The sequence below is a fragment of the Physella acuta genome, unplaced genomic scaffold (assembly GCF_028476545.2).
Source record: "Physella acuta isolate Inbredline_101_S28 unplaced genomic scaffold, ASM2847654v3 ptg001645l, whole genome shotgun sequence".
In the NCBI taxonomy this organism is placed as follows: Eukaryota; Metazoa; Mollusca; class Gastropoda; family Physidae; genus Physella; species Physella acuta.
The window spans coordinates 105,362-129,455 of NW_026733159.1; the positions used below are offsets into that span (position 1 = coordinate 105,362).

At 41.2% G+C, this 24,094-nt stretch overlaps 1 protein-coding gene across 1 annotated transcript in view; it reads left to right on the top strand.

The window, feature by feature from the left end:
* Positions 1-24,094, top strand: part of LOC131929528 (glutamate decarboxylase 1) — a 53,649-nt gene that overhangs the window by 24,194 nt on the left and 5,361 nt on the right. The window contains exons 2-14 of the mRNA XM_059285777.1: positions 11,662-11,879; positions 13,355-13,485; positions 15,040-15,145; positions 15,737-15,827; positions 17,795-17,901; positions 18,221-18,336; positions 18,976-19,055; positions 20,101-20,272; positions 21,486-21,550; positions 21,934-22,012; positions 22,382-22,531; positions 22,989-23,038; positions 23,448-23,502. Of these exons, the coding sequence (XP_059141760.1) occupies positions 11,669-11,879; positions 13,355-13,485; positions 15,040-15,145; positions 15,737-15,827; positions 17,795-17,901; positions 18,221-18,336; positions 18,976-19,055; positions 20,101-20,272; positions 21,486-21,550; positions 21,934-22,012; positions 22,382-22,531; positions 22,989-23,038; positions 23,448-23,502 (1,413 nt within the window). The 5' untranslated portion in view covers positions 11,662-11,668. The remainder of the gene's footprint in view (positions 1-11,661; positions 11,880-13,354; positions 13,486-15,039; positions 15,146-15,736; positions 15,828-17,794; positions 17,902-18,220; positions 18,337-18,975; positions 19,056-20,100; positions 20,273-21,485; positions 21,551-21,933; positions 22,013-22,381; positions 22,532-22,988; positions 23,039-23,447; positions 23,503-24,094) is intronic.

Below are 24,094 nucleotides of genomic sequence, written 5' to 3' on the forward strand. Positions count from 1 at the left end.
GTGCCCCTTCCCCCCCCCCCCCGGAGAAAAAAGTCTGGAAGAAGCACTGTACATATACGACATTATACGACATCTACAACAAGAAAGTCAGGACTAGAGTTCATCAGGTCACTAACTGTCTACTACAGACATCCCGTCTGCTCACTAAAAGGACGTCTTCATGGGTCCGCATACAATAGGGTATCTCTTTACGTCGTGGGCTAATTCTCGACCGCCATCTCCAGTCAGCTCAGGTCAAATGCCAGGCGACCGTACCCTACACAAAGGGGAGGTGTGACACTATTTTTGTATCGAATTACGGCCTGTCCCAGTTCAGGTGGGACTCACCAACATCAACCGTGGCATCAGTTATAACAATCAACAACGTCGGCATTCGACCATTTAGTTTTTCCCAATTGAATTCAGCAACAATTTTATTAAGTTTACGAACAAGTTCAGATAACAATGACATTGCTGAAGCGCGGGGCCCCTTCAAGCGCGGGGCCTATGGCGACCGAGCCGTTTGCCACCCCCTAACGCCGGCTCTGCACACTACTATGCACTTTTTTATTTAGCGTTCACTTGGTGTGCAATTCTTTTGTCGACGAGATTTTATTCTATTTTTAAAACTTTAAGTATTTAAAATGGATTAAAAATCATGTCTATAGCCCGAGTTCCCCCCCCCCCCCCCCCCCTGTTATTTTATATAAAAATATTCGAGAAAGTTTAGGGGAGATCACTCCCAGTTTATTTTTAAATATAATAGAATCTCGTAGAAAAAAAATTGCGAACCAAGTAAACGCAATGTGTATAATAGTGCAGAATATTCTTAGTACTTCATATATTAACTTGCGTTTTTTGAGAAATCGGAAATAGCGTAAATTACCATTTCCAGTAAACGGAAATTACTCAAAATTTGACAGAAGGTGGAAAATTAGATCTTTTACTTACGTGTGAATTGTCATTTATCTATCTGAAACTGTACTCAAGTTATAGGCTTTTGAAAAATCGAAAGTAGAATAAGTTCTACTTCCTGTTATTGGAAATCGACGAAAAGTTGATCCAGAACTACAAATTTGATATAATCTATAATATAAGCGGGCTGTGTCTGTCCGTCATCGCTATAGATTTTGGAACCATAAAAGTAAACTATGCACCATGCAGTGCTTTTGAGTGCACCGCAGTGACGTATTATAAGTAATAGAGTAGGGTTTGTTTATATAACGACATAGAACTATTTTATAATTTCCACTGTTTGTACAATTTTGCATAACGTAAAGAGAATATTAAATACATGCACATTGCTAAAACATATTAAAAGGATCAATGTCAAATACTGTTTTCGTTAATATTCCTAGAGAAAGTGGATACATTTTAATAACATAATAGCTGTAGGTTAGAAAAATCTAATTAAACTGTTTAGCAATTTTGCCAAGGGAGGTATTTTAAAAATAAATTGAACTCACGCTAAAAATGTGAATGCAAAATCTGCAAGACGGAATAATTGTTGGAATAATATAATTAGCAAAATGTGAATGCAAATTATGCAGACGTGTAAGAGTACATTATTGTTGGAATATTATAATTAGCATTGATTGATAAAAGGCTATTTTTTATTTATTTTATTCACTGAATGTAATGTTTACTACTTATAATTTTTAATCAACTATTAAGCACTATTATAGACGCGTCAAAACGTTCATTCGGTGCGCAATGGTTTTAGTTATGAAACTCTATTGTAAATTTTTAAAATTTAAAGTACTGGGAAAAAATGCGTGAATGGATAAAGTGAAATATTGTAGGTAAAACACGGATATTTTAAATACTGCCTATTATTTATACTGTTTACTAATTATTATTCTATCTTTCGGTTTGCGGACAAGCTAGGGGTTTTATAGGAGAGGCGTAGCGAGGGGGGGGGGGCATATGTCCCCGGGTGCCAACCTTAGGGGGCGCCAAAGTGGGTTGGAAAAAATTTGCAAGGGGGGGGGGGGTGGTGGAAATCGAAAGTTTTAGGGCGGGGGGGGGGGGGGGGGGGACAGGGGTGCAAATCGAAAGTTTGAGGGGGGTGCAAATCACCGGAAAGGGCGCGATTTGGCCTTACGGGCTAGACTGTGAGCAATATGCCTTTATGATTGCATTTAAATTGTGTTTATGTTATGAGTGTTGTGTTTGTTTTTTCATTTGTGTGTTTTTTTCGTTCGTTTGTGTTGTGTTTAGTTTTGTTCTGTTCCCCAGTTGGTACATTTAAAAAAGATTTACCGTGGCGGAGCACGGGATGCAGCTAGTCTATAATATAAGCGGGCAAGTAGTGTGTCAGTCCTTCCTTCTGTCATCGCTATAGATTTTGGAACTGTAAAAGTAAACATCGCACCATGCTGTGCTTTTCAGTGCACCGCAGTGTCTTATTATAAGTAAAAGAGTTGGGTTTGTTTATATAACGACATAGAGCTATTTTATAATTTCCACTGTTTGTACAATTTTGCATAACGTAAAGAGAATATTAAATACACGCACATTGCTAAAACATATTAAAAGGATCAATGTCAAATATCGTTTTCGTTAATATTCCTAGAAAAAAGTGGATACATTTTAATAACATAATAACTGTAGGTTAGAAAAATCTAATTTAACTGTTTAGTAATTTTGCCAAGGGAGGTATTTTAAAAATAAATTGAACTCACGCTAAAAATGTGAATGCAGAATCTGCAAGACGGAATAATTGTTGGAATAATATAATTAGCAAAATGTGAATGCAAATTATGCAGACGTGTATGAGTACATTATTGTTGGAATATTATAATTAGCATTGATTGATAAAAAGCTGTCTTTTTACAAGCTTTTATTTAACTCACTTCCTCGTCAGTCGACAGTCTGTCTGTCTAGACGGAAACGCAGGAGTGAAAATTCGGACAGTTCTACTTGACCGACACGATTCACAGTTGGCACGTGGGTCAAGACATGAAGACAATGCAATCTGAAACTAAATTTGACTTAATTGGATGCCTAATTGATTTTTTATGAATTAATAAAAATTTGGACCGAATTAGTAGGCATGTCTAGCCAACCACACCACACGCGTCATCAATAGCTGCGCCATCACGACCACGTAATGGCTGCGTTCAAAATCCATTGCGCGCCTACTGAACGTGATATTCAGTAGGCGCGCAATGGTTTTTAGTCATGTAACTATTGTAGATAAAACATGTAAAGTACTGAAAAAAAAATTCATAAAAAAAACGTTTTAATAACAAGCTTTTATGTAATGATGCACTAAAAAGTAGAAAATAAATTATAGACTACTATTTAAATAACTATAAAGAAAAGCGTGGGTGTCTTCCTTAATATTAGTAAAGGTATCCAATAAATACTAAAGTGACCCACGCTTTTCTTTATAGTTATTTAAATAGTAGTCTATAATTTATTTTCTACTTTTTAGTGCATCATTACATAAAAGCTTGTTATTAAAACGTTTTTTTTATGAATTTTTTATTTATTTTATTCACTGAATGTAATGTTTACTACTTATAATTTTTAATCAACTATTAAGCACTATTATAGACGCGTCATCACGTTCATTGGGTGCGCAATGATTTTAGTTATGAAACTCTATTGTAAATTTTTAAAATTTAAAGTAGGCCTACTGGGGGAAAAAAAATGCGTGAGTTGATAAAGTGATATAATATGGTAGGTAAAACACGGATATTTTAAATACTGCTGGGGGTTTTATAGGAGAGGCGTAGAGAGGGGGGGGGGGGAACATATGTCCCCGGTTGCCGACCTAAGGGGGCGCCAAAGTGGGTTGGAAAAAAATTGCGGGGGGGGGGTGGAAATCGAAAGATTGAGGGCGGTGGGAGGGTGCAAATCGAAAGTTTGAGGGGGGTGCAAATCAACAGTTTGAGCGGGGGGAATTTCAAACAAAAGTGGTGCAAATCGAAGGTCTGAACGGTGGGGGGGGGGGGGGATGAAAATCGAAAGTTAAAGGGGGTGGGGTGGAAATTGAAATTTTGAGGAGAGGGGGTGCAAATCGTAAGTTTGAGGGGGGGGGGGGGAGTCAAATCGATAGTTTTTCCCCGGGCGCCGGAAAGGGTCGCTACGCCTCTGTTTTGTAGTCATTCACTGTGTCAGACGCGTTCGGCGGCGCTCGGAAAGGGCGCGATTTGGCGCTACGGGCTAGACTGTGAGCAATATGCCTTTATGATTGCATTTAAATTGTGTTTAAGTTATGAGTGTTATGTTTGTTTTTTTTCGTTTTTTTTGCGTTCGTTCATGTTGTGCTTAGTTTTGTTCTGTTCTGTTCCCAAGGTTGTACATTTAAAAAAGATTTACCGTGGCGGAGCACGGGATGCAGCTAGTCTATAATATAAGCGGGCTGTGTCTGTCCGTCCGTCATCGCTATAGATTTTGGAACCATAAAAGTAAACATCGCACCATGTAGTGCTTTGCAGTGCATCGCTTTGTCTTATTATAAGTAATAGAGTAGGGTTCGTTTATATAACGACATAAAGCTATTTTATAATTTCCACTGTTTGTACAATTTTGCATAACGTAAAGAGAATATTAAATACACGCACATTGCTAAAACATATTAAAAGGATCAATGTCAAATATCGTTTTTGTTAATATTCCTAGAAAAAGTGGATACATTTTAATAACATAATAACTGTAGGTTAGAAAAATCTAATTAAACTGCTTAGTAATTTTGCCAAAGAAGGTAATTTAAAAATAAATTGAACTCACGCTAAAAATGTGAATGCAAAATCTGCAAGACGGAATAATTGTTGGAATAATATAATTAGCAAAATGTGAATGCAAATTATGCAGACGTGTAAGAGTACATTATTGTTGGAATATTATAATTAGCATTGATTGATAAAAGGTTATCTTTTATTTATTTTATTCACTGAATGTAATGCTTACTAATTATAATTTTTAATCAACTATTCTCCATTATTATATTAAGTCATCACGTTCATTAGGTGCGCAATGGTTTAAGTCATGAAACTTTATTGTAAATTTTAAAAAGTATTGAAAAAAACCGGGAGTGATCTCCCCTAAACTTTCTCGAATATTCTTATATAAAATAACAGGGGATGGGAACTAGGGCTATAGACATGATTTTTAATCCATTTTAAATACTTAAAGTTTTAAAAATAGAATAAAATCTCGTAGACAAATTAATTGCACACCAAGTGAACGCCAAATAAAAAAGCGCATAATAGTGCGCAATATTATTAGTACTTCTAAAATTTACATTAGTTTTTTGAGAAATCGAAAGTAGCGTAAATTACTACTTCCAGTCAACGGAAATTACTGAAAATTTAACAGAAGGTAGAGAATTAGATCTTTTACTTACATGTGAAATTTCATGTATCTATCTGAAATAGTACTCAAGTTATAGGCTTTTGAAAAATTCAAAGTAGGAAAAGTACCACTTCCGGTTATCGAAAATCGCTCAAAAGTTGATACGGATCTACGATTTTGATAAAATACTTATATATGAAATTTCATCAACCTAGCTGTAACGGTACTCAAGTAATCGTGTTTACACACGGACACACAGACACACACACACACACACACACAGACATACGGACAAGATTGCAAAATTATGTTTTTCCGTATCAGTGAGATGTAAAACGTCGAGATTTGTAAAAATCTCGATTTTTTTTTTGCACGATTACAATATTTTCTTTATACTTCGTATATACGAGAAAGTAAAAATGCATGAATTTATAAAGTGCAATATGGTCGGTAAAACACGGATATTCTAAATACTGCCTTTAATTTATTTGATACACACAGAACGTATTGTTTACTAATTATTATTCTATCTTTCGGTTTGCGGACAAGCTAGGGGTTTTATAGCAGAGGCGTAGCAAGGGAGGGGGGGTTATATGTCCCCGGGCGCCGACCTTAGGGGGCGCCAAAGTGGGTTGGAAAAAAATTGCGGGGGGGGGGAGGGTGGAAATCGAAAGTTTGAGGGCGGTGGGAGGGTGCAATTCAAAAGTTTGAGCGGGGGGAATTTTAAATCAAGAGTGGTGCAAATCGAAAGTCTGAGGGGAGGTACAAATCGAAAGTTTAAGGGGGTAGGGTGGAAATTGAAATTTTGAGGGGAGGGGGTGCAAATCGTAAATTTGAGGGGGGGGGGGGGGTAAAATCGAAAGTTTATCCCCGGGCGCCGGAAAGGGTCGCTACGCCTCTGTTTTATAGTCATTCACTGTGTCAGACGCGTCCGCCGGCGCTCGGAAAGGGCGCGATTTGCGCTACGGGACAGACTGTGAGCAATATGCCTTGGTACATTTAAAAAAGATTTACCGTGGCGGAGCACGGGATGCAGCTAGTACTTATATATGACTATTCATCAACCTAGCTGTAACGGTACTCAAGTTATCGTGTTCACAGACACACACACACAGACATACGGAAAGAAGTGCAAAGCCTAGTTGTTCAGACTCGATTACGCATAAAACGTAAAGATTGTTTGATATATCTGGATTTATAGTTTTGCACGATTAAAACAAGTCATCTATACTCCGGACGTGATGAAGGACTGAGGTGTAAAACAGTGAAAATTGTCAGAATTTTATGCAATTTTTGTGCACGATTACAATACTTTCTTTATACTCTGTATACGAGAAAGTAAAAATAAACTATTGCTACATACCGCACTAGCCTTTTAGCGCAAATGCACACGCATTAGTAGTGTTCATTTGATGTGCATGTTTCTTTGATTTTTACAAGCTTTTATTTAACTCACTTCCTCTGTCGTCAGTCGTCAGTCTGTCTAGATCGAAACGCCGGAGTGAATATTCGGACACTTCTACTTTACCGATACGATTCACAGTTGGCACGTGGGTCAAGACATGAAGACAATGTAATCTGAAATTAAATTTGACCTAATTGGATGCCTGATTATTTTTTTATGAATTAATTAAAATTTGGACCGAATTAGTAGGCATGCCTATCCAACCACACCACACGCGTCATCACGTTCAATAGCTGCGCTATCACGTTCAGTAGGCGCGCAATGGTTTTTAGTCATGTAACTCTATTGTAAATAAAACATGTAAAGTACTGAAAAAACCCCTCATAAAAACGTTTTAATAACAAGCTTTTATGTAATAATGCATTAAAAAGTAGAAAATAAATTATAGACTACTATTTAAATAACTATAAAGAAAAGCGTGGGTCTCTTCCTAAACATTAGTAAAGGTATCCAATAGATCAGGGGTCTCCAAACTACGGCCCGCGAGGTCCTTTCATCCGGCCCTCGGACTCTCTGAGATCCTTTTGTCAACGGAAAAATTTTTTTTGTTGGAGGTGGCTGAGAAAAAATTCAAAACAAACGGAAAATGTAGCATTGGGTGCAAATACCATTGAAGTTAATGTGACCGATTGCCCAGTAAATGACCTCCTTAAAGACAACGTTAAATAAGGGCGGGTGGGTTTTATAAGTATTTGCCCAAGGAAAATATTCCTAATATTAAAACTTTTGCATCCAAGTACCTTTCAAATTTTGGAACAACATACAAACTTTTTCTAGAATGAAGTAGGCCTACGTGTCTATGTGACGAACAATTTGAGAACCAACTTGAAACCTCGAGTGGGTTGTCGGTCCCCGACAGTGTTTCTTTCAGACTTTTTTCTCGGGTGGGAGGCACTTAAAATGTATATATATATATATATATATATATATATATATATATATATATATATATATATATATATATATATATATATATATATATATATATTCCGTTGGGTGTGTGGTGCGCTCCGAAGAGATGCCTGGAAGAAACTCTGGCCCCCGACCTTATATTTGATAGTTAATGCGGCCCTCGGGCTGAAAAGTTTGGAGACCCCTGCAATAGATACTAAAGTGACCCACGCTTTTCTTTATAGTTATTTAAATAGTAGTCTATAATTTATTTTCTACTTTTTAGTGCATTATTACATAACAGCTTGTTATTAAAACGTTTTTTTATGAATTTTTTTACAAGCGTTTATTTAACTCACTTCCATGCCAGTCTCTCGTCAGTCTGTCTGTCTAGATCGAAAAGTCCGAGCGAAATTTCGGACACTTCTAACTAACAGATTTATTTCATGTCAAGAAAGCATTGGTGTAGTCGTAAACTTATAACTCGCAAGGTAATTAGAACTGCAAAGGCTTCATTAATAGTAAAAAATCATATATTATAGTAAATTTACTTTTACAAGAAAATTTTACAATTTCAGTTAAAAAAAAAACTAAATGTATAACGAAATATATTTTTTAAACGAATGCTATACATTGTGGTTTTTGTTTTTTCTATGAAATAGTATACAAATTATTTAAAAATGATTACTTTAATAAGTTACCTCCCCTGTATATAGACAGTATGACGTATTCTTTGTTTACTTTTTCACAAGGGGTCGTCCATAAATGACGTCACACTCGTAGGGGGAGGGGGGCTAGTACTTTTGTGACGGTGTGTGATGAGGGGGAGGGGGGGTTCAGATGGGGCGACGTCACACTTTTGCATTATAAAAAGCAATGTTAGAAAATAGAAAACGAATTTGAGACGTTATTTTGCGGTTTAGAAAACTGTTTTAATCAATTGTAATAACAATTGATTAAAATATTCTTTTTTGACAGAGTTCAGACAAGATTTTGGAAAAATATAGCTGTTTTAAAAAAAAATTCAACTTCAATTTTGAGGAGGGTTGTAGGCTGAGGTGTGACGTCATTTTATGGGGGGGGGGGGGGGTCTGGCTTTTTACGACGTCGTGTGGGAGGTAAAAATCGTTTTAAAAAGCGTGACGTCATTTATGGATGACCCCAAACAATGTTTTATATAAGAAAATATCGAATCTGGATAAATCTAACGACCCTAAGAGTTTTTTCCGACGCGAATAAAATGTTTTTGTTCCCTTTAGGGTTGGTCTACGACCTCACAAAGTATTAAGGGAATCGTTCGTCAATTTATTTATATATATCTCATATAAGGAGAATTTTTGTGCCCTCGTCGAGGGTTTTTAGTCAAACCGACAATTATTCCATACGGCCTAGTAATCTATAGAGGGGCATGCAAAAAATTAGCCAGATGTACAGACCGTATGGGTCCTATAATCTTTGTTGAATTTACCCTCTGTTTTTCCAATAAAATACAAAGATTATATAGGGAAATACGACTGGTCAGTTTTGACCCCTTTCGAGTTTTTTGTGACATACCTAGGTGTTCTCCTACCATCTCACAAAATATCAAGGGGGGGGGGGGGTCGTTCAGCAAGAAATGTTTTCGTTATATAGCTCAAATAAAGATATTTTAATTCGCGGTCATGTTTTAGCCCTCCATAAAGGCCAAGCCATTTACCTAGGAGCGTGCAAAAAATTAGCCAGATATACTGAGTTTAAGTACCCTAAAATCCGCGTTGAAATGACCCTCTGTTTTTCCCATAAAATACAAAGATTATATAGGAAAATACAACTGGTCAGTTTTGACCCATTTACAGATTTTCCCCGGATATGCCTAGTTTTTTCTGACACCCCTAGGGGTTCTCCTACCACCTAACAAAATATCAAGGGAGGGGGTCGTTCGGCAAACTTTTTTTTTTCGTAATATAGACCATATAATGCGCCGGTCAGTCGAGGTCAGTTTTGACCCCCTCTCCGTGGACTTTTCGGCCAACCGTCACCGGCTCTCGTGTTCTATCGCCCCAAGGCATCATCGTGCCAAATTTGACGCGCCTGCGGCACTTGACCACTTTGCTTTATATATGCATATAGATAGAATCTCGAAAAAAAAAGGAATTGCACACCAAGTGAACGCCAAATAAAATGTGCTTAATAGTGCGGGATATTATTAGTACTTTATAAATTTACATTAGTTTTTTCAGATATTGGAAATAGCGTAAATTACTACTTCCGTTCAACGGAAATTACTAACAATTTGATAGAAGGTAGAGAATCAGATCTTTTACTTACATGTGAAATTTCATTTATCTAACTGAAACAGTACTCAATTCATAGGCTTTTGAAAAATTGAAAGTAGAATAAGTTCAACTTCCGGTTATTGGAAGCTTCTAAAAAGTTGATACAGAACTACAAATTTTATATAATACTTATATATGAAATTTTATCTACCTAGTTGTAAAGGTACTCAAGTTATCGTGTTTACACACACATACACACACACATATACACACACACGCAGACATACGGACAGAATTGCAAAGTCCAGTTTTACTCTGTATACTCTGTATACGAGAAAGTAAAATCGAAGTCGCTCGGAGAATATCAGCAAGAGTAATCTGTATAATCTAGAAACCGCAGTTTGTCTTCATGGATATTTCTTTCGCATGATCTGCTTTGAAAGGGAATTTTGTTTTTACAGGATTAGCTTAAGCCTGTGAAATTTTCACATCATGTATTTGCTTAGTACTGGGCATTAGTTTCATAAAATTAATTTAAAACAGGACACTTCACCCAAAAGTTTAGCTTAAAACTCAAAATTCCCACCCCCACCGGATTAGCTTAAAACAAGACAATTCCCTAACCAACTGGACATTTCCCTCACCAACTGGAAATGTCACTAATCAACCTGACATTTCCCTCACCAACTTGACATTTTTCTCACCAACAGGACATTTCCCTCACCAACTGGACATTTCCCTCACCAACTGGACATTACCCTCACCAACTGGACATTTCCCTCACCAACTGGACATTACCCTCACCAACTGGACATTTCCCTCACGAACTGGACATTTCCCTCACCAACTGGACATTTCCCTCACCAACTGGACATTTCCCTCACCAACTGGACATTTCCCTCACGAACTGGACATGTCACTTATCAACCTGACATTTCCTTCACAAACTGGACATTTTTCTAACCAACTGGACATTTCCCTCACCAACTGGACATTTCCCTCACCAAATGGACATTTCCCTCACGAACTGGACATTTCCTTCACCAACTGGACATTTCCTTCACCAACTGGACATTTCCTTCACCAACTGGACATTTCCTTCACCAACTGGACATTTCCCTAACCAACTGGACATTTCCCTCACCAAGTGGACATTTCTCTCACCAACTGGACATTTCCCTCACCAACTGGACATTTCCCTCACCAACTGGACATTTCCCTCACCAACTGGACATTTCCCTCACCAACTGGACATTTCCCTCACCAACTGGACATTTCCCTCACCAACTGGACATTTCCCTCACGAACTGGACATGTCACTTATCAACCTGACATTTCCTTCACAAACTGGACATTTTTCTAACCAACTGGACATTTCCCTCACCAACTGGACATTTCCCTCACCAAATGGACATTTCCCTCACGAACTGGACATTTCCTTCACCAACTGGACATTTCCTTCACCAACTGGACATTTCCTTCACCAACTGGACATTTCCTTCACCAACTGGACATTTCCCTAACCAACTGGACATTTCCCTCACCAAGTGGACATTTCTCTCACCAACTGGACATTTCCCTCACCAACTGGACATTTCCCTCACCAACTGGACATTTTCCTCACCAACTGGACATTTCCCTCACCAACTGGACATTTCCCTCACCAACTGGACATTTCCTTCACCAACTGGACATTTCCTTCACCAACTGGACATTTCCCTCACCAACTGGACATTTCCCTCACCAACTGGACATTTCCTTCCCCAGGCTAGCCATGTATCTAAACTGCGGAGTGTTCCAGAAGACAAAACGAGGCAAGGAACCGGAGACGTCTGAAGACGCGACACCGCAAGCCGGACACAGCACCGGTCAGCAGACAACCAACAAAGAATGTCTGTCCAATCAGCTCTTGCACGAGGAGGAAGATGGCGACCGGAAGGAATCCATTTCTGATTGGTCAGATTTTGAAAACGTTTTTTCCAAGGGTATGACGTTTTGTTTTTGGCACAAGAATAAGTTTCAAACTGAACCTGTGTATAATTAAAATAGTTAATGGGCTCCAGTGGCGTAGGCAGGGGGGGTTAGGGGGTCATAACCCCCCCCCCAATAGTTCCTCGGTATATATATATAAAGTTTGAGGGAGGGGTGCAAATCGAAAGTTTGTCCCCGGGTAAAAATTGGAAACACCCCCCCCCCCCCCTTTTGAGACGATCCTGGCTACGTCACTGATGGGCTCTATTTTATAAAATTTGAGAGTATTCCCTTACTTGTGCCTGATAATGGACTGTCTTGATATAGTTCTTCTGTTGGTAGTGTCGTAATATTAGGTTTAGAATTTATGCTATGGGTAAAAGATACGTCACACTCTTAGGAGAAGGGGAGAGGGAGGGATGACTTTTGTGGCGATTCGATTTTTTTAAACTTTTTTTTTTGCTTGATTTAAACCCCTTTTATGTATATTTAAAAACAATTTTTGTGTGGGAATAGTTATGAAAATTGTTTAACGAATCTGATATTGATGCGAATTTTTCCTATATAGTTGTGTACAAAATAAAGTTAGCGATTTTATTACTAACGGGGAACTACTCGATTAATATTTTAAAATAAAAAAACATGGCGTGGTTATATCCCCTGCCGAAAAATTTGACGGCCAGTCAGCCGACATGTGACGTCATTTTGGATGAGGGTGGGGCAGTAGAAGGTAGGGCTATTGCTAGGGGAGGCGATAACTAGTGACACCATTTAAGGGGTGACACCAAATCGAAAAAATCGAACAATTTACTCAAAACAATGTTATATCCAGTTATAAATATAATGTAGTGAAGAAGGGTGACACCAAGCTGAAAATACAAATGTGTTGCGTGGTGGCGGGGTGACACCCTCTACAATCGCACCGGGGGTTACCCCACCTAGTGACGCCACTGACAAGGTCTAGTGCTAAGGGAGAAAATTTATTTCGAATCTATTTTTCCGCTCAGCTGAACGATAAAAAGTCAAGTCAATGTATTTTTATTTATTCTTGACACTTTTTTCCCATTTGAATTTGTCGTTGTCTACCTGTATCTATTTTTTTATTGTTGGGTGTGTATGTGTGTGTGTGTGTGTGTGTGTGTATGTGTGTGTGTGTGTGTGTGTATCAGGATGTCCTCGATTTTATAGTTGTTCTATTTTATAAGTAATATTATCTAATAACTCTGACTGCTTTAATTAAAGATGTCATATCTATTTTATTATATTTGATTAACAACGCATTAGACTTACACTGAGATGTGGATTCAACCAGACTGATCGTATGGACCCACTTTTTGATACGCTGTAGCTAAGTTTGTGGCACCGACTACTACAGTCTATGTGTGGGCTGGTTGATGCACCGACCACTACAGTCTATATGGTGGGTCGGCGTTGAGTGTGGTTTACTTGTGTACACGTGTTACCTTCTTCCCCACCCCCCCCCTCCCAGACTTTCAGGGTCCCCATGGTGCCGACAAGATCAGGAGATTCCTCAAATCGTTGTGTGAGATTCTGACGTCATTCGTGTTGTCCGAGTCGGACCGGTCAACAAAGGTCGTTGACTTTCATCACCCACACCAGGTGAGAATATCTGTGTGGGGGAGGTGAGAATATCTGTGTGGGCAGGTGAGAATATGTGTGAGGCAGGTGAGAATATCTGTGGGCCAAGTAAGAATATGTATGAGGCAGGTGAGAATATCTGTGTGGGCAGGTGAGAATATCTGTGTGGGGCAGGTGAGAATATCTGTGTGTGGCAGGGGAGAATATGTGTGAGGCAGGTGAGAATATCTGTGTGGGCAGGTGAGAATATGTGTGAGGCAGGTGAGAATATCTGTGGGCCAAGTAAGAATATGTATGAGGCAGGTGAGAATATCTGTGTGGGCAGGTGAGAATATCTGTGTGGGGCAGGTGAGAATATCTGTGTGTGGCAGGGGAGAATATGTGTGAGGCAGGTGAAAATATCTGTGTGGGCAGGTGAGAATATCTGTGTGGGGCAGGTGAGAATATCTGTGTGTGGCAGGGGAGAATATGTGTGAGGCAGGTGAGAATATCTGTGTGGGCAGGTGAGAATATCTGTGTGGGGCAGGTGAGAATATCTGTGTGTGGCAGGGGAGAATATGTGTGAGGCAGGTTAGAATATCTGTGTGAGGCAGGGGAGAATATGTGTGAGGCAGGTGAGAATATCTGTGTGGAGCAGGGGAGAATATGTGTGAGGCAGGTGAGAATATCTGTGTGGGGCAGGTGAGAATATCTGTGTGAGGCAGGGGAGAATATGTGTGAGGCAGGGGAGAATATCTGTGTGGGGCAGGTGAGAATATCTGTGTGGGGCAGGTGAGAATATCTGTGTGGGGCAGGGGAGAATATGTGTGAGGCAGGTGAGAATATCTGTATGGGGCAGGTAAGAATATCTGTATGGGCCAGGTGAGAATATCTGTGGGCCAGGTGAGAATATCTGTGTGAGGCAGGTAAGAATATCTGTGTGAGGCAGGTGAAAATATCTGTGTGGGGCAGGTGAGAATATGTGTGTGGGGCAGGTAAGAATATCTGTGTGGGGCAGGTGAGAATATCTGTGTGGGGCAGGTGAGAATATCTGTGTCAGGCAGGTGAGAATATCTGTGAGGCAGGTGAGAATATCTGTGTGAGGCAGGTGAGAATATCTGTGTGAGGCAGGGGAGAATATCTGTGTGGGGCAGGGGAGAATATGTGTGAGGCAGGTGAGAATATCTGTGTGGGGCAGGTGAGAATATCTGTGTGAGGCAGGGGAGAATATGTGTGTGAGGCAGGGGAGAATATGTGTGGGGCAGGTGAGAATATCTGTGTGGGGCAGGTGAGAATATCTGTGTGAGGCAGGGGAGAATATGTGTGTGAGGCAGGGGAGAATATGTGTGAGGCAGGTGAGAATATCTGTGTGGGGCAGGTGAGAATATCTGTTTGGGCAGGTGAGAATATCTGTGATATTTTGATAGTTAAAAATATGAATGAGCTTATTCAAGAGGCTGATATCGGTCTTACAGGAAAATGATCCTCTCTTTATTTCAGCTGAAGGACATCATGTCCTACAGGACATTTATCCTCTCTTTATTTCAGCTGAAGGACATCATGTCCCACAGGACATTGATCCTCTCTTTATTTCAGCTGAAGGACATCATGTCCCACTGTCTGGACGTCCACCCTGAACCACGTGACCTAGAGCAGGTACTGAGTGACTGTAAGGAGACCCTCAAGTACTGCGTCAAGACGGGTCAGTACACGGGTCGGTGGGTGGGTCAGTGTGTACACGGGTCAGTGGGTGGTCAGTGTGTACACGGGTCAGTGGGTGTGTCAGTGTGTACACGGGTCGGCGTGTACAGGGGTCAGTGGGTGGTTAGTGTGTACACGGATCAGTGGGTGGGTCAGTGTGTACACGGGTCAGTGGGTATGTCAGTATGTACAGGTCAGTGGGTGTGTCAGTATGTACACGAGTCAGTGGGTGGGTCAGTGTGTACACGGGTCAGCGTGTACACGGGTCAGTGGGTATGTCAGTATGTACAGGTCAGTGGGTGGTCAGTATGTACACTGGTCAGAGAATGTCATGCCTGAAGGCGTAGGCCTACTAAACCTACTTGAAACCAGGTACCAATGTACATGACATAAGGTTTACATTGAACCTATCTAAAACCTCTACCGGGTACAAGTGTACATATGACACCAGGCAGTGTTTCTTCCTGGCATCTATTCAGAAATGTATTCCGCCCCCCCCCCTCGAATATTTCAAGTGTCCCCCCCCCCCCCCCCCTCGGAGAAAAAAGTCTAGAAGAAACACTGACTCCAGGCTCACCTTGTTTCCTTTCAGGCCATGCTCATTTCTTTAACCAGCTGTCAACAGGCATAGACATCGTGGGCGTGGCAGGGGCGTGGTCAGCAGCCGCTGCCAACACAAACCTGTAAGTGACAGACGTCAATCACACCTTGACATCTCCCTCATTATCAACTTCCGGTTCTTATTAATTAAAAAAAAAACTCTTCCAGATACAACACAGAATTGACACTTTTTATACCTTAGGTTTCATCGATACGTTAGCAACATGATTAAAGCTTTTACTATGAGATCTTTGGGTTAGGTAGGCTTAGGATAGTGATACCAGATTAACAAGAATACATTCCGATACGTATTCATTATACTAAAAAGTAAGTATTTCAAAGATGACACATCAGTAATGACGGATCTCAGATGGACACGATAAGGAAGAAAAGTCGATGACGGCAAAAAGAAACTTGTAGAAGATCAAAAGAAAAAGAGTTGAAGGATAGAGGCCTAACATTCCCACAGGCAGAGGTTACAGCAAGAGACGGGATGAATGGCGCTTACTTGTTGATGCCTGTCTGCCAATGGTCCTTGAAAGATGATGATGATGATGATGATGATGGTGGTGGTGATGATGATGGTGATGTTGATGTTGATGAAGATAATGGTGATGATGATGATGATGATGATGATGATGATAATGATGATGATGATGATGATGATGATAATGATGACGATGATCATGATGATATTGATGATGATGATGATGATGATGATGATGATGATGACGATGATGATGATGATGATGATGACGATGATCATGATGATGATGATGATAATGATGGTGATGATAATGATGGTGGTGAGGATGATGATGATGATAATGGTGATGATGATGATGATGACGATAATTACTTTAGATAGTTTTAATCCCGTATGATATATAATCTGTTACGCCTGAAAATTTTGTACTAGGATATTTTTTTTCTGTAGTATAGTAATTTAGAACAGTAGGACATTTTTCTAGGACCTTTGTACTTTAGGTCCTGTATGACCTACAGTCTGTAGGACCTCTGTACTTTAGGTCCTGCACTCTACAAAACAAGCCTCTATGTAAAGATAATCCACGTCTGTACAACCTAAACAACGTTTTAAAGTACCAAGGGCAATAACTTTCAACAGCCAAGACAGTCTTAATCTGATTATCTCCCCTGGCGTGGTCAGCTGGTCAATTATTCAGGCTTAATTAACACTTAATGAGTTCTTTGAAGCTTCTGGTAAAACAGATACAGATTTGTAGGTGGCACAGACTTCAGATTTATGTCTATTCGAGATGGCTTTTTAATTAAAAAGTGATTGATGGCAATTTTTAATTAGTTGTGGTCTAGCTAGCAAATGTGCAGGTGGAAGGTGTAATGCAAGCTAGCACTTTTTTTTCAGAATGTAACATCCCAGCTAATGACACCTGTGACACCGCAACTAGTAACGTTTCTGACATGACATCCTAGCTACTGACGTTATGACACCCCAGCTAGTGGCGTTTGTGACATGACACCCCATGTAGTAACGCCAGATACTGAGTCATCTAGTGACACCCATGACACCCCACTTTGTGATACTTATGACACCCCAGCTACTGACCCCTATGACACTCCAGCTACTGACCCCTATGACACCCCAGCTACTGACCCCTATGACACCCCAGCTACTGACCCCTATGACACCCCAGCTACTGACCCCTATGACACCCCAGCTACTGACCCCTATGACACCCCAGCTAGTGACACCCATGACACCCCAGCTAGTGACACCCATGACACCCCAGCTACTGACTCCTATGACACCCCAGCTAGTGACACCCATGACACCCCAGCTACTGACACCAATGACACCCCAGCTACTGACACCTATGACACCCCAGCTACTGACACATATGACACCCCAGCTAGTGACCCCTATGACACCCCAGCTACTGACACCAATGACACCCCAGCTACTGACCCCTATGACACCCCAGCTACTGACACCAATGACACCCCAGCTACTGACACCAATGACACCCCAGCTAGTGACACCTATGACACCCCAGGTGTTCAATACTTTCAGGTTCACCTACGAGGCAGCACCTGTGTTTACCTTGATGGAGGAAGTGATTTTAACGCGCATGCGCAGTCTGGTTGGCTGGGAGGACGGGGAAGCCATCTTTGCTCCTGGTACACGATTTACTTATTACACACCTATCCCACACTTATCACACATGTATCACACATGTATCCCACGCTTATCACACATGTATCACACATGTATCCCACACTTATCCCACACCTATCACACACTTATCACACACATATCCCACACTTATCACACATGTATCCCACATGTATCCCACACTTATCACACACTTATCACACACTTATCAAATACGCATCGACAGATGGATGGTGCCATTATAGGTTGTAACTATGTACGCTTGTTTTAACTTTAGATGGCGCCATTACAGCATGTAATTATATGTATATGTTTCATCCCCAGGTGGCGCTATCTCCAACCTGTATGGTGTCCTACTGGCACGTCACCACGCCCTACCGGAAGTCAAACTTAACGGTATCAGTCAGGGTGTCAAGGCTGTCGTGTTTACCTCAGAACACGTGGGTGACCTACTTTCTTTCGGTCAACTTAACTTTCATAGCTTTAACAATGACCTAACAGTAATAAGTGACTATTAAAGGCCCCCCTGTCCCAAAGTTTGCCGGATGCCACTACAAATATAAATCTTTTATTGTTTGGAGAACCTTTGAAATGGCGCACATTAAATGACGCTACCACTCTAAAATAAACGCACATCACCTTTCAAGACAAAGGGCATTGCCAAAAAAGGTCAAGGTCATTTTCCCGGAAGCTGTTTTTTTTAAAAATTAGATTAGCGAGATAGGGTTCTGGTACGATAGAACGTACTAACGACCCTAACCTTTACATTCGGGGTCGCCCCCTACCCCCCCCCCCCCCACCCCTCTACCTTTTGCTCAACGTCGTAATATGAAAAAGTACAGGAGAAACTATAAGCAGGTCCCTCCCTATTGCAACATCCCATTACCCACACGACCTTGACCCCATCACCCACACGACCCCAGAACCCATGATTCCCACGACCCTGACCCCATGATCCACACGACCCCTGACCCCATGATCCAGACGACCTTGACCCCATCATCCAGACGACCTTGACCCCATGATCCTCACGACCCCTGACCCCATCAACCACCTCAACCCCCTTACATTTTTCACAGAGCCACTTCTCAATCAAGCGAGCGGCAGCCATGTTGGGACTCGGTACCAACAACGTCATCTACATCCGGTGTCTAGACAAGTAAGTTGTAATTCATTAAACACATTCTTGCTACGTCGCGGGTCAGCTCGTGATAATATATATATAAAAAAAAAAAAAAAAAAATACTGTTAATTTAGCGATACGTATGTTTAAGGGGGATAACTAGAGTTATTTGAAAAAGAAACGACTTACCTCCCGTAACTGTTTAAAATTGTATTCCATCATTTAATGAAGTCATTATTTGGTTTTAAAACTTCATATTATGCTTTAAAATAAAAGCCTGGAAAAATGTAAAAAAAAAAAAAACGTTTAAAAATTTGCTTCCAGTAATAAAACCTTTAGTAAGAGATTTCACTAACGACCAATGCTATTTTTTAAAGAAAAGAAATTTTGTTTATTTTTTATTTTCAAGAATAATTAAAAACTTATATTAAAAAGTTTTACATATTTTTTTTACGACAAAATATCTATATATATATATATATAATTCTCTTCTGGGAGCCGTTAGAAAACAAGCTGCAAGCGCGCCTTACAGTCCCCTCTCTTCCTCTCTATCGCTACCACCCCCCACCCCCCACCCCCCCACCACCTCACATGGTCTGGTGAGCTGTGGTTCACGCTGTTTACATTTTACAATCATAGAGACGGGTTTGGTGACGGCTATTAGGGGCAGATAATTTTGTTTGAAACTATTTTAAACTAAGAGGAGGCTGCTTTCACGTGGGAGGGGGGGGGGGGGGGGGGGGAAGGGTTTTTAAGCAAATATTTTCAGTGGCAGCATTGGTACTGTCGAATTCACAAATTATAAATTTTTGAAAAGTAGAAAAAAAAACAACTAAATAGCGGCGTATGATACGCAGCGGGTCGGCTCGTTTGCTTTAAAACCCCATGAGTAGTCCGCGATCACTAAACGACTTTATTAACGGTAATGGAAACCAGCCATCCGTGACCTACATTTCACAGTCAGAGTTTCTTTCAAAACTAAGTCCACCCCCCCCCCCCCCCACCCCCACACCCCATTCTATCACACGTTGTATTTGACATATGTGACGGAAGTAACCCACGATTCTCACTCCATCACCAGCGGTAAGATGGACGTCAGCGACCTAAAGAGCAAGCTGGTCAACGCCGTGATGTCCGGCTGTGTGGTTGTGATGGTCAACGCCACATGTGGCACCACGGTGCTGGGGGCCTTCGACCCCGTGGATGAGATCGCTGACGTGTGTGAGGAGTACCACGTGTGGCTGCATGTGGACGTGAGTACACGGTTGGCTGACCACAGGTCACGTGTCGACTGTGACAGCTGGTCTACAGATGTGTCTGACCCCTGGTCTACAGATGTGTCTGACCCCTGGTCTAAAGATGTGCCAGACCCCTCGTCTAGAGATGTTTGACCCCTGGTCTAAGATATGTCTGACTCCTGGTCTAAAGATGTTTAACCCTTGGTCTAAAGATATGTCTGACCCCTGGTCTAAAGATAGGTCTGACCCCTGGTCTAAAGATGTTTAACCCTTGGTCTAAAGATATGTCTGACCCCTGGTCTAAAGATAGGTCTGACCCCTGGTCTAAAGATATGTCTGACCCCTGGTCTAAAGATAGGTCTGACCCCTGGTCTAAAGATATGTCTGACCCCTGGTCTAAAGATATCTGACCACTGGTCTAAAGATATGTCTGACCCCTGGTCTAAAGATATGTCTGACCCCTGGTCTAAAGATATGTCTGACCCCTGGTCTAAAGATATGTCTGACCCCTGGTCTAAAGATATGTCTGACCCCTGGTCTAAAGATAGGTCTGACCCCTGGTCTAAAGATATGTCTGACCCCTGGTCTAAAGATATGTCTGACCCCTGGTCTAAAGATATGTCTGACCCCTGGTCTAAAGATATGTCTGACCCCTGGTCTAAAGCTATCTGACCCCTAGTCTAAAGCTATCTGACCCCTAGTCTAAAGATATGTCTGACCCCTGGTCTAAAGATATGTCTGACCCCTGGTCTAAAGATATGTCTGACCCCTGGACTAAAGATATGTCTGACCCCTGGTCTAAAGATATGTCTGACCCCTGGTCTACAGTTGACTTCCGGTCAACAGACATGTCTAACTGACCCCTGGCCAGTAGAAATTATCTCTAACTGACGTTTGGTCTAGCTGGTTCCGGGTCAAATAAAGTCCAACAGACCCAACTCCAACAGATAAATCTGCTGACCCCTGGTGTATGCTTAACACAAATCACATCATTTCTGTTGTAACATTTTCAATCGGGCGGGTGGAGGGGGGGGGGGGGAGTGGGTGGGTGGGGGGGAGTACATAATTTTTGCTTATAATATGAGGGGTAATTTACATAATTTTATGTTGTAAGGAAAGGGTGGATAACATGTATTTTGTTGTATGTAACGTGCACAATGCTTGAGAATTGTTCAAATGAACACAAGCATTAATTGTTCTCAATTATTTTTTCTTCCACTTTTTGCAGGCGGCGTGGGGAGGCGGAGCTTTGTTGTCACATGACCACCGGTACTTGATGGAAGGGGTCAAAAGGTCAGAATGAAATCGTTTAATTATTCAAAAACGTTTTATTTTTAAAACTGCCCCTTTCAATTTATCCGCTCAGTAGGTCATATAACGTATAGCTTTGCAGACAAATGAAGGTATTTGTAGGTGTGGGTGCGGGTATGGGTGTGGGTATTGGCGTGTGTAGGTGTTGGTGTAGTGTGTGTGTAGGTGTAGTGTGGGTATGTGTGTGTGTGGGTGTAGTGTGTGTGTAGGTGTAGTGTTGGTGTAAATGTATGAATACGTGTATAAGAGTGTTTGTATTGCGTGTTTATGATGTATACAGTGTGTGAGCTAGCGGCCTACCCCTCCCCTACCCTCCATTAACACCTGTCACACACCTGCCACTGACACCTGTTTACACCTGTCAGGGCTGACTCCATCACCTGGAACCCACACAAGATGATGGGCGTGCCCCTGCAGTGTTCGGCCTTCATCACTAAACACAGGGTGAGTCCATTAACACATGTGTTAGTTACGTCACATCATGATGTCATCAAGACATGGTGAGTTCATTAACACATGTGTTGGTTACGTCACGTCCTGTCGACATCAAACACACGGTGAGTTCAATAGTTGACGTCCTGTTCCGTATAAACAACTACACTACTAGCGGTCAATCGTATGAAGACTCTTAAGTAACATCAGAAATTTTAAGAGAAGGCTGTCCACGATTTTACGGGCATGTAAATGAAAGCATCAAAAATACAAAATTGATGCCAAATCACATTATTAACCGCCCTCATCCCTCTTATTTTGCTCTCCTGTTGTTACATAGAATGTTGAACTAAGTCTGTGTTTTCCCTGCTGTTGTTCTAGGGAATGTTGAAAAGCTGTAACGGTATGGGCGCCAGCTACCTCTTCCAGAAGGACAAGCACTATGACGTCAGCTACGACACGGGGGACATGAGTATACAGTGTGGGAGGCACAACGACATCTTTAAGTTGTGGCTGATGTGGCGAGCAAAGGTGGGTGTGGTGGGGTGGGATGTGTGGGAGGCACAACGACATATTTAAGTTGTGGCTCATGTGGCGAGCAAAGGTGGGTGGGATGTGTGGGAGGCACAACGACATCTTTAAGTTGTGGTTAATGTGGCGAGCAAAGGTGGGTGTGTGGGTGTGGTGGGATGTGGGGGAGGCACAACGACATCTTTAAGTTGTGGCTGATGTGGCGAGCAAAGGTGGGTGTGTGGGTGTGGTGGGATGTGTGGGAGGCACAACGACATCTTTAAGTTGTGGCTCATGTGGCGAGCAAAGGTGGGTGTGTGAGTGTGTGTGTGGGAGGGTGTGGGTGGGATGTGTGGGAGCCACAACAATATCTTTAAGTTGTGGTAGAGAATTATATATTTAGTTATATCACAAATAAGTGATAACTAATTTAAAAGGGATATAACTCATGATTTTTGTTTTCTCCCCTTGAGTTTAGGGCGACCAAGGCTTTGAAGAACAGATCAACCGAAACTTTAACTTAGCCAGGTAAAAATAACCCAATTCTTTCTCGTCTTTTCTCGTCTTAACGTCTTTTTAAACTCTCTCGCAAACTGCTACCTACTATCTAAAGACATATAGAAGCGTATTTGTGAGGGGGTAAATGTAAAATTGTGTGTGCAAGGGGGGGGGGGGGGGGGGGGGGCTGATTCCACCTCTACACGCTCAACTCCAAACTGTTGTTGGTGCCTATTTAAATAATCAGAATACCAGGCAAGAAATAACACCGGAAACAACTAAATACCACTAAATATCATCAAACATCACCAAATACCACCACACACAGCAAATACAACCAACCACTAAACAACAAAGAAGCCCACCAAACGATATCCATAGAGGAGACGGGCTGTCTGACATTCTGATTAAATGTGTTGACTTAACCTTTGTGTTTTAGATACCTCCGGGACAAGGTGAAGGACAGAGAAGGATTTCACCTGGTCTTGGAGCAGGTCAGTGTGACCCATGTTCACGTGGGGAGTATCGAATACCAAATCAATCTAGACCAAATGTTCACGTGGGGAGTATCGAATACCAAATCAATCTAGACCAAATGTTCACGTGGGGAGTATCGAATACCAAATCAATCTAGACCAAATGTTCACGTGGGGAGTATCGAATACCAAATCAATCTAGACTAAATGTTCACGTGGGGAGTATTAAATACCAAATCAATCTAGACTAAATGTTCACGTGGGGAGTATCAAATACCAAATCAATCTAGACTAAATGTTCACGTGGGGAGTATCAAATACCAAATCAATCTAGACTAAATGTTCACGTGGGGAGTATCAAATACCAAATCAATCTAGACCAAATGTTCACGTGGGGAGTATCAAATACCAAATCAATCTAGACTAAATGTTCACGTGGGGAGTATCAAATACCAAATCAATCTAGACCAAATGTTCACGTGGGGAGTATCGAATACCAAATCAATCTAGACCAAATGTTCACGTGGAGAGTATCGAATACCAAATCAATCTAGACCAAATGTTCACGTGGGGAGTATCGAATACCAAATCAATCTAGACCAAATGTTCA